The sequence below is a fragment of the Hyla sarda genome, chromosome 5 (genome assembly GCF_029499605.1).
Source record: "Hyla sarda isolate aHylSar1 chromosome 5, aHylSar1.hap1, whole genome shotgun sequence".
NCBI lineage: Eukaryota > Metazoa > Chordata > Amphibia > Anura > Hylidae > Hyla > Hyla sarda.
This window is the reverse complement of record NC_079193.1, coordinates 149,766,916-149,782,213: the sequence shown is the minus strand read 5'-3', so window position 1 is coordinate 149,782,213 and position 15,298 is coordinate 149,766,916. Positions and strand designations below refer to the sequence as shown.

The window sequence follows — 15,298 nt, the reverse complement described above, 5'->3', positions numbered from 1 at the left end:
TGCCAGGACTGGTAGGGAGACCCCTAGTGGTCATTTCTTCAAAGTGGAAAATTAAATAGAAAGAAGCATATTTTTTAATAACATGCAATTGTAAAGTTATTCTGCATACATTAATCTATAATATAATATATCAAAAGTTTTTTTGATGAGAGGTACCCTTTAAAGCCACTGTGCAAAAAGCCACTTTACAGAACAAGGTTGAAAAGTTTCAAAACTCTATTCATCCATCTTCAAGAATTGTTAGTTCTGTGTAAACAGTTGTACTGACTATAAAACATTCTAAGGCCATGTTCACATGTTGGAATTTCTGTCCAAGATTCCGCACTGGAATTCTCTATGGAGATTCCACTGCAGCAATGGGATTCTGCTGCGTTGTGCACAGGGCGGAATTTCTGCACCAGATGTTTCCAGCACAGAAATATACATTCATTCTTTGCATAGCCATCTGAGACGGCACATTCCCGTGCGGTCCTAACGTCTGTGCCCGCAGTTTGTGTCATGTCCACATGGAGATTCTCTGTGCGGACATTCCGTAGTGTGAACATAGCCTAAATATGCTTTTGATTGCTAGTGAAAGTAGGCACTGTCCAAGTAAGTAATACTCTTCTGTAGAGGGTCTACACATTGGTTTACAGTGGTGTAGATATTTGGAAGACTACTAATGGTTTTGCGGCAAGATTCTCTGTTGCAGGGTGTATTCTAAAGGTGATCATGACGTAATAGCCATGCAGTGCCAACTCCAGCTGGAAGCCCACAAAGAGTTAATGCTTACAGAATTGTCCTTACTCTGCAATCCATCTTTTAGACTAGACTATTCTTCTTGGAGCAGGAAACAGGATTTTGGAGATAATTTCCCTCTCGGTATGGACTGAAAATCTCTTAAAGGGGTACTCCACTGGAGAATTTTTTTAAACATTTTTTTTTTAAATCAACTGGTGCCAGAAAGTTAAGCAGATTTGTAAATTACTTCTATAAAAAAAAACTTAATCATTCCAGTACTTATCAGCTGCTTTTATGATCCACAGGAAGTTCTTTTATTTTTGAATTTCCTTTCTGCCTGACCACAGTGCTCCCTGCTGACACCTCTGTCCTTTTTAGGAACTGTCCAGTGTAGGAGCAAATCCCCACAGAAAATCTATCCTGCTCTGGACAGTTCCTGATATGGACAGAGGGGTCAGCAGAGAGCACTGTGGTCAGGCAGAAAGGAAATTCAAAAAGAAAAGAACTTCCTGTGGGTCATAACAGCAGCTGATAAGTACTGGAATGATTTTTTATTTTTTTTTATAAAAGTAATTTACAAATCTGTTTAACTTTCTGGCACCAGTTGATTTAAAAAAAATAAATAAATATCGCAATTTGACCCAGCTCAGCTTCTGGTTAGGGTCTAGCAACTGGAACCGTGGTTTCTAGCTTCAGCTAGGGCTTTTGGCTGATTGCTTGCTTGCTAGACCTGACTGAACTGGTTAAAGCCCTATTTTCATCCTTACACATACATATATATTTAGCTTGCCAGTGGTAGCAATAAAGAACAATTTTAACCCTTCCACATCCAAAATACATTTTTTTTTCTTTTTTATCCACTTTTTATGTTGGGAAATCTTTTTTCTGCAGCGGTGCTGTTAGGGAGAATCCATACACTATGCATGTCCTCTTACATTATGCTACTTATATCACCTTATGCTACTGTCTGTAGTTTTCTGATAGTAATATTTAATTTTTATGTACATTATTAAGGGGCACTCATCTTGCCTGAATAGTTTTTAACATCATTTAGATATGCATTCAATTATGCTTTACAGCAGGCCCCCAGGATATAGAGCATGCCCTGAAACCTCATATTAATGTCAATGGGTCCATTTCAGACTTTTGTTGTTAATGACCTGTGTAGAGGTTGTTCTACAGGAAGGTGGAAGCTGAGCTTCTAATGTCTTATCTATCTACTGGTGTCACTTTTGACTGTGCACCTTTCTATGAAAAAGATGAAGATGAAACTGCCAGTGATCTGTACAGAACAGCAAGTCTCTGATTAGTTTTAAGAAAAAACAGTCACCTCCAAAGAAGGGTGGAACTCAGGCGCTGAAGGACCAGGCAAATCTCAGGACAATAATACATTTATTCCCAGTATGCAACGCGTTTCGCGCATGTGCGCTTCATCAGGCATATGGACAGGGGAACAAGAAGCACTTTTTATACACTTCAAACAAGATTAACCCCTCATTGTCAGAAACAATCATCCAATGGGGGAGTGACAAAATACAACAAAAATTTACCCTTCACTATGTCAGGTTAACCATTACTCAACCCATAGCAGCAGAACATAAAGGTGCACTCTAACTTAAAGTGCCAACATGCGCTAGTGGTAAACCCCAAATATTTACAAGGTCCATAAGGTGCATACAATATAATAAAAACATATAATATATTAAAAAATATTATAAAAATACAAAAATTACAAGAATACAAAAATACCAATAATGAATCAGCGAGTATTCTCAATAGTTTCATTCAGTCCGTTGGGAAATAAGGTGCCTAGCTTGAAGATCCAAAATGATTCCCGATTTATGAGTTTTTGATATCTGTTAGGTGTATCTGCGGGAACCATTTCTAGAATTTGGACCCTCAAGCAATCCGCTCTTTTATTATGAACTGACATAAAATGACGAGACACACTATGTAGCAAGAACCCGTTTTTTATATTAGAACGGTGCTTGTTCATGCGGGCACGAATCGGCTGGACAGTGCGGCCGACATACTGTAAACAACACTCACAAGATATTAAATAAATTACAAATGAACTTTCACAGCTAAAAAGACCTTTGATGAAAAAAGTATCATTAGTAACTGTTGATGTAAAAGAATCTTCAGTGCACACCATCCTACAACAAAGGCAGCGTGATGTGTTACACCTGCGCATCCCACAGTCACCTGACGGAAACAAAAGAAATAGGTTTGGATCTAAATCTACTGGGGGCAACTAAATTATGTAAATTCATAGATCTCCTAAATGTGACCCCTGGATGTGGAGGAACAATATTTCGTAAAACAGGGTTGTCACGCACAATTGGCCAATGTTTACTTAAAATCTCTTTAATAGTGTTAGAAGCACAATTAAAATTGGTAATAAAATTGTACTTAAAATCACACTTAGTTTTGATGTTTTCCCTATTCCTATTTACACTGGCTGACACTAATTCATTCTGTGGTAGGTTTTTCACCCTATTATAAGCATCTAAAAAACTAAAAAAGATTTTTCGAGTGCACACTACCCCAAATGGTTGAGAAATGTTACAATTGGCCAATTGTGCGTGACAACCCTGTTTTACGAAATATTGTTCCTCCGCATCCAGGGGTCACGTTTAGGAGATCTATGAATTTACGTAATTTAGTTGCCCCCAGTAGATTTAGATCCAAACCTATTTCTTTTGTTCCGTCAGGTGACTGTGGGATGCGCAGGTGTAACAAATCACGCTGCCTTTGTTGTATTGTGGTGTGCACTGAAGATTCTTTTACATCAACAGTTACTAATGATACTTTTTTCATCAAAGGTCTTTTTAGCTGTGAAAGTTCATTTGTAATTTATTTAATATCTTGTGAGTGTTGTTTACAGTATGTCGGCCGCACTGTCCAGCCGATTCGTGCCCGTATGAACAAGCACCGTTCTAATATAAAAAATGGGTTCTTTCTACATAGTGTCTCGTCATTTTATGTCAGTTCATAATAAAAGTGCGGATTGCTTGAGGGTCCAAATTCTAGAAATGGTTCCCGCATATACACCTAACAGATATCAAAAACTCATAAATCGGGAATCCTATCTTTAAGCTAGGCACCTTATTTCCTAACGGACTGAATGAAACTATTGAAAATACTCGCGGATTCATTATTTGTATTTTTGTATTTTTTGTATTCTTGTAATTTTCATATTTTTATAATATTTTTTAATATATTGTATGCACCTTATGGACCTTGTAAATATTTGGGGTTTGCCACTAGCGCATGTTGGCACTTTAAGTTAGAGTGCACCTTTTATGTTCTGCTGCTACGGGTTGAGTTATGGTTAACCTGACATAGTGAAGGGTTAATTTTTGTTGTATTTTGTCACTCCCCCATTGGATGATTGTTTCTGACAATGAGGGGTTAATCTTGTTTGGAGTGTATAAAAAGTGCTTTTTGTTCCCCTGTCCATATGCCTGATGAAGCGCACATGCGCGAAATGCGTTGCATACTGGGAATAAATGTATTGTTGTCCTGAGATTTGCCTGGTCCTTCAGCGCCCGGGTTCCACCTTTCTTTGGAGGTGACTGTTTGTTTGTTTTTTCTTGTGCCAATTTGTGGAGCGGCAGAAGTGGATCACTATTACACACCTTTATCCATGTTGTGCTGGCTTATGCACAACCTGCTTTGGTAAGCGCTAATTTACATTGAGCGTCTTGCATGATTTGTCGTTATTACACTATGGAGCGCTCCTTCTTTGTCTTTTTTCTGATTAGTTTTAGGCTTGGTAGTCAAAATGAAATCTGCAGGATTCCAGGATTGAAAAATTAGATTAGAAGAATGGCAAACTGGAAAAACACTTAAAATATGTAGCATAAAAGTTTTATGTCAACAAAAGGCCATTTTCTATTGACACATTCCCTTTGAAGCCAATACCTGTCACCTCTCAATTTACCTTTGTGGAAAAAGCATCTAAATTGACTGCGCTAGGGAAGGTTCTTACAAGACCTCTATTTTGTCAATAGTTGGGGTACCCTGAGGCAGGTACGGCACATCCTAATATGGCATTTTTTAATTTAAAGAATAAGAATAGATTTTCAATTTGTGATTGACTATTTTTTTTATCATATAGAAATAAAGATTTTGAAGGCTTTGGCAAAAGTTTGGAAGGCCTTTTACATTTGTACAGCATTCCAGGTAACAGGTATGTCCTATGTCAAATAATTGTGCCAATATTTTTCCAAACCTATTCCAGGAAAGAGGGGTCCCTTTTTATGAATTGTCTGTAAAACTTATGGCCCAGATTTACTTGCATCAGAATACTAATGCAAATTCTCCAAAAATCTGTCTGTTATGAATTACACAACATTTATTATGAGTATGAGGACCTTTTTTGAACACTTTTGTCATCAGGTCAGACAAAAGGGGCATCACTTTGTTAAAAAGGGGCATATCATATATGCGACAAATATTTATGTTTACAGTAAGCCAAATGATAGTTGGTCTAAACTAAAACTACGCAGTCTTCAGCTATGCCATATTTACCAATCATTCTGATACACTAGGATACATCTAGAGCATTGAAATACTGTCTCTAGCTTGTCTTAGGCTCCTTTCACACTACCATTTTCGCCCGGTAGGTGACGTCTGTTAGGAAGATGGCGGGAGAAAAATTTGTGCATGCGCCGTCTTTTTCTCCCTCTATTTTCAGCCACAATAACAGGAGTGGATGGGATCCTCTTTGCCCGTTATAACTTCTGTTAGGCTCTGTTACATTAACGGATGTTGATGGCAGACGACAAAAAATTCCATTAATGCCTATTTGTAACAGAGCCTCTTCAGTAGTGTGAAAAAAGCCTTACTAATTAGACCATTTAAAAAAAATTGCCATAATCAATAGCATGATTATGGCTTAATATAGACAGATATTGTTTTATATTTTTAAATTTTTTTTTCTTCTTTATCTTCCTAGTGATATCAAAGCTAAAGTGTATGTAGCCTTGCGTAGTCTAGAAGAGGATATGAGTGCATTGTTTAATCTCAGCAGGTACTGTATAATTTGTGCTAAATTTGCAGGCAGTAGGTATTGGGGTCATGGCATAGGCTGTAAAAATGATTGCGATGTTGGGTTTTTTGAATTACCATTATCCTAGCCTGCCATTATCCTATTGTATGTACCGTCATAATGCTCTGTGTGATACTCTATGTGAGCTACTAAGGCCTTAATTTCATATGCATTTTGGATGCTGCACTGTGAAAGGTTTTTTTAAAATTGTAATTGTTTCATCATCCAAGTATATTTTAAACCCATTGACCTTTAAAGTATTGCAGTAATATCCTAACCAGTGATCCTCCACTTTGTGGCTCAAAAGAATAGTCGTGAGTCAGGACCATATGCATTATTGTCCACCACCAAACAAAGCCATTTAGATGGTAATCCCAGTGTCTAATTTCAAATGAAAAATATTTGCAAACTATTATGATCTTTTGTTCCTCTACATGAGATATTCCATGACCCACCTGACCCCAAAGGGGTAGGGCAGCACTTGTGTCTTAGCAAGGGGATGCTGGTGCCTATAGTTCTACTCCCAGTTGAGCCATTACTGAGCAATATGTGTTAATTCAAATATGCCAATATAACTTTCTGAGCAGTGGTGGCAGGCACTAGCCTTTTGAGCAATGCTTCTGCCTCCTGTTCTGACCAGATATCGCCTCTGTCGTCATAAATATGCATCCCAGCTTCACGTTGTCATTAAACATCTGACACATGACTTATAAGGGTCCCATTCATGAAAATAGCACACCGGGACAAAGAGGCACATTGAGGTAATAGAAGCATATTGCACGGTATTATAACTTTGCATCTTGGACTCAAAGGCTGAAGAAGAAAAAACATGGAATATCGCTTTTAAGTAGGCCTCTGGTTCTCATGTTTCTCTCCTCATGTAGCAGGTTACAATCATGTATTAGGTTACCAGGGATTTTATTAACTTTACCAGGAAGCTGCATCCCTAAACCTGGGTGTGGTAAACACTAATTGGTTAAGGTTAGATTTGGAAAACCAACATTAAGACTAGGTTTACACACAGGTTTTTTTTTTTTTTCTGGCATTTTTTGGAAAACTGCCACTGGAGTTTTTGAGCCAAAGTCAGAAGTGTATTAAAAAGGAATGGGAGATATACACCAAGGATTATACCTTCTCTTTCCTACTGGACCCACTTCTGACTTTTGCTCAAAAACTGCAGTGGAAGTTAGAAAAAAAACAGCTGAAAAAAAACCTGTGTGGAAACCTAGCATGAAAGGAGTGGGGGGATTTGTCAACTGGCATGTGTAGTGTTTATTTTGCCTACAGTCTTGCGCCAAAATTTGCATCAAATTTTGCACTATTTTCTTCCTGTCTACACTGGCTTTTCTAATTTATCTTGTTGTGCAACTCCAGGGAAGTGAAGTGGTTAACACATGCACTAGATTTATCATGTGCGCAAAAATTTATTTTCCAGTGACAAGCTGGCATAAGAATATTTTTATGAACCTTTCACCCTTTTTTTTCCACTATACAGGGCCTTCCTGTTATTTGTGCAAATTTATAAAGTGATGCTCTCAATGCACTGCAGATGTTCAAAGATTAGTAGGTGACTGGTTCTTCCACCATTTCTGTAACCTAGCCTATTTATAAAATGTGTTCATACAGTACTTTCTGCCTGTTATATCAACCCCATTCCTTATAGCCCTGTAAGCTTTTTTAAACAGGTCCCTCACTCCACCTGTTTGAATATTTAGTGTGTAATATCTCATTCTTGTCTTTATTTGTGCATCCAAAATTGCGTGCAGAATCAGTTAGCGCTATATAAATATTATTTATTTCTTTCTTTTTTAGACTTTCAAATGACAAGGATAGAATAACTACAATCCTACAGGGACAAGTAGGCTTCGTCTCTTTCAGAAGTGGAGGTATATACTTCATTTTCATTGAAATCGGATTTTATAACCAGGGTTAATTCTTGTATTGTATATATTCAATATAAAAAAGTCAAGGTCCACCTGGGAGTCATTCATAACCATCTGGACTTGCATTATCTGCTAGTGAGCTAACTTGTTGGGAAATGTGTTCACAAAAAATGGGACTGTTTTGGAAGAAAATGCAAACCTTGGACTTTTACTGAATGTAGTTCTGACAACCACTCCACCCCAATAACTGTTTTAAAATAATCTTTTTAGAGGGGTAGTCCAATAAAGGCCAGGATACATACAATATAAAAAAGTTTTTAGATAATCTGGATACACCATCAGAGGGCAGCAAAACCCTCCTTCATGATCAGCTTGCCTTCTGTGCTTCAAATCAAATGGCAGGATTTTATTTATTTATTTATTTTTTAAAGGAAGCAAACAAATGCTGTAATCTGAATAGAAGAGAATTAAATACGTTGTTCAGTAAAATGTATTATTTTTCTAATGTCCCCCAGCCTGCCTAATAACACTTTAACTCCCTTTCCTCCGCTCCCTCGTAGCTCCAGTTTTAGGATGCCCATCTCTGACACTCTACTTCACTGAGCCAGCTGGAACTGTAGAGGTGACATCATAGCGCTGCCCAGCCTCTGGTCGCAGCAGTGTCCCGCTTCAGCCAGTGATTGTTAAACTGTTGTAGATGCTACGCAGCTCTGGGAAAAAACAAGTGACCGACCACAGACAGAGCATCCTGATACTGGAGTGGAGAAAAGTGAGTTAAAGCATTTATTTTATTAGGCAAGCTGGGGACAATGGCAAAATACATTTTACCAGACAACCCCTTTGGGCCACAAAGAGAAGTATTGACGCAATCTTTAAAGCTTAATTTGACTCCTGACCCAAAATATTGTAGATTATGTTTACATTTTCAGAGCAGATTTAAAATAATGGAAACGTTTTTTTCTTTTTGGTTTGTATTTTTTCTTCAATTTATGTCCATTAGGAACACCAATGAACATTCAGTATTATATTTCACCATATCAAATTCTGGAAGAAAAACTAAAACCAGGTAAGAATTTAACAGCTAAAATGTGAATGCTGGTCAACAAACTCCAGAGAGAAACTACCTATTAAATGGAAGACGATTCCTATTTGACAATATCTGGTTAGTGACATTACAGATCTTCTCATATTTAGCTGAAAATGTATTTTCCAATCTATGCTTCTATAGTGGTGTTCGATATGGAAAACCTCTTTGTGTAAATTGTGTTATGACTTTGGAGGAGATGCTCTATAAGGTGTGAAATCTGCACCTATAACAACCAATCACCTTACAACAATATAACCCCTAGGGGTTAGATAGAACCTCTTTAGTACATGTGTAACAAATAAAACTTTTAATGTGTAAAAAGATAAAATGCAAGGTGAGAAACACACGTTTAAAAACACATCCCCAATTGTGTCACACTGGGATTTTGAAGGATGTCACTCCAGGGTCAAACAGAATAATCCATCGAGGGATAATAGAGATCAAAATCTTATTCCTTGGGCACTGTAAACTAGATCACTTTCACAATGTATTTGGCCTCCTGTACCACAGTGGGGTCTAGATTTAAGGGAATTTAATCCCTTAATTTAAAACCACCACCGCATAGGTTGGGTACCGTACTACTTTTACCAAACCTATATTACATTGATGTGATAACGGTGCACTCAACCTCTGTATTGTTAGAAGCCACTAATATGTGGTAATTTACCGGAGGAACTCGGATTGAGTGTAATAATCCTCGGTGGAAAATCCAGGTATTGGATTATCAACGTTCATTGCACTGCTGTGCACCGCAGGCGCGGACTAACATATAGCTCACTAGCCTTTTATTTCAGCCATGACCCTATGTCTGATCATACAGTATACTAGACACAATGGAGATGCAATTAAAACAAATAACTGTCACACCCGACATGTTGCGTGGCTTTATCAAGGAGATTGACTGACAGCAATGAGTGTTAAAGCCAAATGAGCCTTTTTATATGGTGCTGGGATGAACTTAATAATCAGCTAGCCAATGAGAACCTATAGCCCTTTCAGACAATCCTCACACTTCTCTTAGACATAACAGTGCCAATCATTACTCACCATACTCACAATTCTAGTTATGGGCCAATCTGTGTATAGCACATCAATTACCTCTGAAAGGGCCAATCCATGCATCTAGCTGTATAAACATCTGCCCACATCACACTGTGCGTGTCTACTCAGTTAGCGCAACATCCGCTGCGATCTCCGTCCCACATGGCCGGCGGCGCTCACGTGATCATCCCTTCAGCGCTCCGCTATGTCGGATGTGCTCCCATATCTGTGCATGCTTCTGATCAACCACTGGTGCACAGGCGCTCTTGTGTATTGGTGTGTGACTCCTATTAACACATTCCTGGCCGGAGTCTGAAGCTTCTTGCCTAGCCTGTCCTATATTGAAATCATAAGCAGGGTAGACCATTTATTGAAATAAGAAATAGGCATTCAATCAAAAACCAAGGTTAGGTATAGAAAAACATGATATGTATTTATATTTACCCTATAGCTTATGATTGCAATGCAGGCCACCTATAATTATTAAACTGGTATATAAACCAACAGTGTAAACCAAATATAATATGTGGGAGATTATTAACAATATGTGGTGAATATAAGAATCCATAAGTATGCAGGCACAACCATTCACCTGCCTACATACCCCTAGAAAAATTATATTGAAAAGCCTCATATAACATATCATGATATCATAATATAAGCCTCATATAACAACCAATCACAGCTCAGCTTTCATTTCTCATATTGTTTTGGTAAAATGTTAGATGATTTCTGACTGGTTGCTATGGGTAGAGACCAGCGAATTTTTGAAAAATTAAATTTGGCCGATTCGCGGAATTTTCTGAAATTTTTTTGTTTCTGAATAAATTCACGGTGAACCACTATTAAAAACCTGCTATTTCCGGGCTACAGAGAGCCTCCATAGGGGTGTAGAACACTTTGCCTTGTTGTAACACGCATAGGGAGTGTGCTGGCATAGTTAAATAATACGGTTAAGTATGACATGCAGATTACAGGCGTCTCTATTAGAATCACTGCCGCAGAGCGTCTGGATGTGGCAGCAGGGTCGGGAGACCATATGGCGTCACAATTGAAGAGATTAAAGATTTTTTTTAAATGTCAATTGAAGATTTCAAAGAGATTAACGAGTTTAATGTGCCACCAACAGCATGAGATAATATGGCGGCAGAATTACATGGCCTGGAGGTGGCCACAGCATGAGGATACTATATGGCGGCAGAATTACAGAGCCTGGAGGTGGTGGTAGACTATGTAGGCCGCAGAGCGGCACAATGACAGATCCTGAAGGTGGCATCAGCATGAGGAGACCATATGGTGGCACAATGACACAGCCTGGAGGTGGCAGCACCATCAGGAGTCCTGAAAGTGACCCGGTGACAGAGTGGGGTGGTGGGTGTTGATACCAGTACCCACTGAGGAAGCTGGGTGAAAGAAGGAGCACTTGGCATCAGATGTGTGTCATCAGGCGGGTGGCAGGATCAGAATAGTAGCTGAGGCAGGTAGGCAGAAGAAACCGGTCTCTCTTGTCAAAGTGTTGGTGTGCACAAGTGAGCATTGACGATATGCATTAGCTAAAACTTAAAAAGGGTGGCTACACACAGGAACCTCTCCTTATTTCCACCTAAAAACCCTGGGAAATAGCAGTGTTTGTAGGTGGATATAGGGAGAGGTTCCTGTGTGAGGCTGCCCTTTTTAGGGCGAGTAACACTTGCCAAGAATGGAATTAATAGGGCGAGAGTAGAGCCTTACAGGGTCAGTTTTTACCCCCACCTTTTACAATGGACCATACGTTGTTCCCTTCCACCTTTTTAGAGGTCTTTGCATCATATCAATAGTAGTTCTAGGTGGCACCTGGTGTTTTTTGCACACCTTTCCTTTAGTTTGATTTTAAAAAAAATTGGGGTCCATATATTTTATCCTAAGAATATTATTAAAAGTGAAGTTTTAGCTAGTGCATATCCTTAATACTTGTGGCCTGATGTGGAGGAAATTTTGTAACCGGGGAGCAGCACCTTTTTAAAATATTTTTTACTGTGTCCATATTTGTAAAGTGTTGGTGTGGCGCCATGCTTCATCTAGTCTGATGCATCAGGCATTGGTGGGTGGAAATCAATGCTGATCCAAGCCTGATTCATCTTGACAAAGGTCAGTCTCTCCACATTTTTGGTGGACAGGCGAGTTCTCCTCTGGGTTATTATGGTCCCCGCCGCACTAAACACCCGCTCTGATGTCACATTACTGGCTGGGCAGAACAGCTTTTCCAGGGCAAACTCTGCTACTTGCGGCCACAAATCCAGTTTGGCTGCCCAAAAGTCCAGCAGATCTTCAATGTGGGTTGGTGGGGTCATGTCAAAGGATACCACCACCTGCTGGTTCAAGTCCTGCTCAAGGTCTATTTGCTGCTGATGAGTTGCTTCACTATGCGGGTGAAGAAAGCTACTCAGCGACTGTAGACTCAGGCTGCTGTTGATGGAGCTGGTACTGCGCCTGCCACCACACCCCTCCCCAGCAGCCATGGCAGTGGAAGGTGAGCGCAGAGGGGCCCCTAGTCAGACCTGCGAGAGGATGGAACGATGGTGCAGATAGGCATTAGCCAACTGGCTATGTAGGATGTCTCTGTAGTAGGTCACTTTGTCCTCCCTCTCAGTGGGTGTAAAAAAAAAAAAAAAGGCCCCCATTTTGTGCCGGTAGCGAGGGTCCAACAAGGTGGAGAGCCAGAAGTCATCTCTCTGCCGAATGGTGACAATTCGTCAGTCACTACGCAAGCAAGTCAGCATGCATGGTGCCATTTGTGCATGTGACAAGGAGAGGACTCCCTGTCTCCATCTCCACTACATACTGCCATGGTGTGTCTGGGTCCTCTGTCTCATCTTCCTCATCACCCTGTAGCTCCTCTGTCTGCTCCTGCTCCTCCTCTCCTGTCAGATAAGTATAAAAAAACACCCATTTCGCTACACATTGCCTGTGCTCCCCTGTCCCCCTACCCCTCCTCGTCCTCCTCATCCAGTCCCGCCCCCACAGGGCTCATGTGGCCGTGAGATGTAGGCGCCACGTCTTCAGTGCCCTGACCAGACATTGTTTCCACCATCTGTTGTAGGAAATGAAGCAGTGGAATGACGTCGCTCATCCCGTAATACCTGGCAACTGACCAATAATGTGGCTTCCTCAAAGGGCCTGAGCAAATGGCAGATGTCATGTATGAGCTGCCACTGGTTCACATTGAAGTTACACAGGGGTGTACCCCTATCCGCTTGGATCATCAAGAAATCGTTGATGGTCTTTCTGCCATGCTGCCGAGTAGCTTGAAAAGGGAGGGACTGCAGCACCAGCAACTCTGACAGGAGCACATTCACCTTCTGCACCATTGGATGAGTGGGCGCATACTGCTGTCTCTTGGACATCCCTTCAGTAAAGGATTGCTGCCGAAAGGACTGACGAGAAGCATCTGGACCAACAGAAGATTGAAATGACAGACAGCTCCCTTCAGCTGAGGTGTTGGAGCCTTGGCTGGCTGAACAGGGAGCGGCGTGCCAATGGGTGATGCAGCGGTTGCTGCAGCAGGCTAAACCACCGCATCGGAGCCACAGTTCTCCCAGGCTGCTTGATGGTGAAGCTGCATATGTTGGTGCAGGGCCGTGGTGCCAAAATTGGAACCCTGGCAACTCATCTTGCCAACACATCTTGCATGTGACCATGTTAACATCCTCCAGATAAAAAAAAAAAAACCTGCCGAGTAGCTGATTTCCCCCCATATAGTCCGCACTGACTGACTGCTACTGGCTCCGGGAACCCCTGCTCCACTACCTATCGGGCAGGTAGGCTGCCGCGAAGCAGGTGGTCTACCCCTGGCATGTTTGGCTCCAGACTTCCCACTTCTGCCACCATGCTGACTCCCAACCATGCTACCCCCTTGCAGGATCAGCTGCTGCCTCACGGGCAACCTGCCACCCTCTTCTCCTTATGATGATGATGATGCCCCTTCTGCACCAGGCTCCCAAGTGCGATCAGCTTAATCATTATCCGAGTTGTGTTTGCACGTCACTGATGTCATCCTCAACTGTGTCTGTTTCAGGAGCCTGAACGCTTGCAACACCACCTCCCACACCACTCTCCTCATCACTACTTGCCCGCCTAGCGGATGAAGCGGCGGATGTTTTCTCCACATCTTGGCTGGGCAGTAGCTGCTGACTGTCCTCTAGTTGATTGTCCTCACTGTATAGTGGAGCTGAGCCCACAGCATACAATACTTCTCTGGAGGAGGGAACAGCATAGGACAGAGGCGGTTGGAGGGCAGGGACTGCTCCCGGGCCATGCCAACTGAGGGTTGAGTCTGAGGAACCCAGCAACTGTTGACTGGGGGTGTAAGAAGTCACTTGGGATGAAGTGGATGACCGTGTTAACCAATCAATGATGGCAGATGGGTTACTGGTTGAGACACGACCGCTAGCTGATACCGGGAGCTCACGCCTCTTGCTAAGACTCCTACTGCCACGCACCCCTAATCTGCTGCCACCTCTGCCTGTACCTGATGAATTTATGCCTCTGCTACTCCTCTGTGCATGGATTACGCATTACTAATCGAATTTTCCATGAAATTCGTAACTAATTCGAATTCGTCCATCTCTAGCTATGGGCAAACAAATTTTGGGCCATGTCTAGAGGCTACTGAATCTTAAAGGAGTTGTCTCATTTAATTTTTTTTTTTAATACTCATCAGAATGCTGGCTTTAAAACAATAAACCTATGATTTATCTTATAATAATCCCCTGGAATGTCTTGCCCAATCTTTGGTGCAGTCTTCTACCTGTTTCTGGGGGTCAACACGTAATCCTGCCATTCATCTAATTGCTGGCCACAGTGATATCACGCCTCGGTCGGTGATAGGCTGAGTGACAGTATAATGCATTGGGCCAAGCCAGGCCTTTTTTTTTTTTTTTTTTACTTACTCCCTGCTGTGATCATCTTCTTCCTGTGTCAGCAGGAAATGCTTACTCAACCTATTGATTGACTGGCGGTCTTGAAAAGTTATCAGAAGATTATCGCAACTGGGAACAGAAAATTTGTCAGAGGCAGAGGAATGCATTTTTTTTATTTTTTCGTTGTACAGGGGGGCAGATTAAAATTAATCCCCCCCCCCCCCCCCCCCCAGAATACCGCTAATTTGCTTAGTGTATTGGTAATTATCTATTTGTTTGTTAACAAAATTTGGACGTTTTCATCAGGCATTCGTGTGGTTGGAACAAATGTATCGGTAACAGTTGCCGGCACAACAAACTGGTACCATCTTCAAGTGACCCCATTATTTCAAGAGATTGAACAAGAAGGTGGAAGGTAATAAAATATAAATTGTAATAAGAAACTGTTGCTTATAAGCAATGCATAGTCTGTTGCATTCATTGGTTTCACACACAGCGCTTTCCACAGGATAGTCATAAGTGGCTTATTAATGAGGCATGAGGCTGTGACTGCAGGGACCCCAACATATATTACCAAATCCTCCATATTTCAATGGAGTGATTGCCGAGCAGT

At 41.1% G+C, this 15,298-nt stretch overlaps 1 protein-coding gene across 1 annotated transcript in view; it reads left to right on the top strand.

Annotated features, from left to right (window-relative positions):
• Positions 1-15,298, top strand: part of LOC130274542 (mediator of RNA polymerase II transcription subunit 1-like) — an 86,225-nt gene that overhangs the window by 47,199 nt on the left and 23,728 nt on the right. The window contains exons 10-14 of the mRNA XM_056522984.1: positions 4,844-4,915; positions 5,684-5,758; positions 7,589-7,662; positions 8,660-8,725; positions 14,992-15,100. Of these exons, the coding sequence (XP_056378959.1) occupies positions 4,844-4,915; positions 5,684-5,758; positions 7,589-7,662; positions 8,660-8,725; positions 14,992-15,100 (396 nt within the window). The remainder of the gene's footprint in view (positions 1-4,843; positions 4,916-5,683; positions 5,759-7,588; positions 7,663-8,659; positions 8,726-14,991; positions 15,101-15,298) is intronic.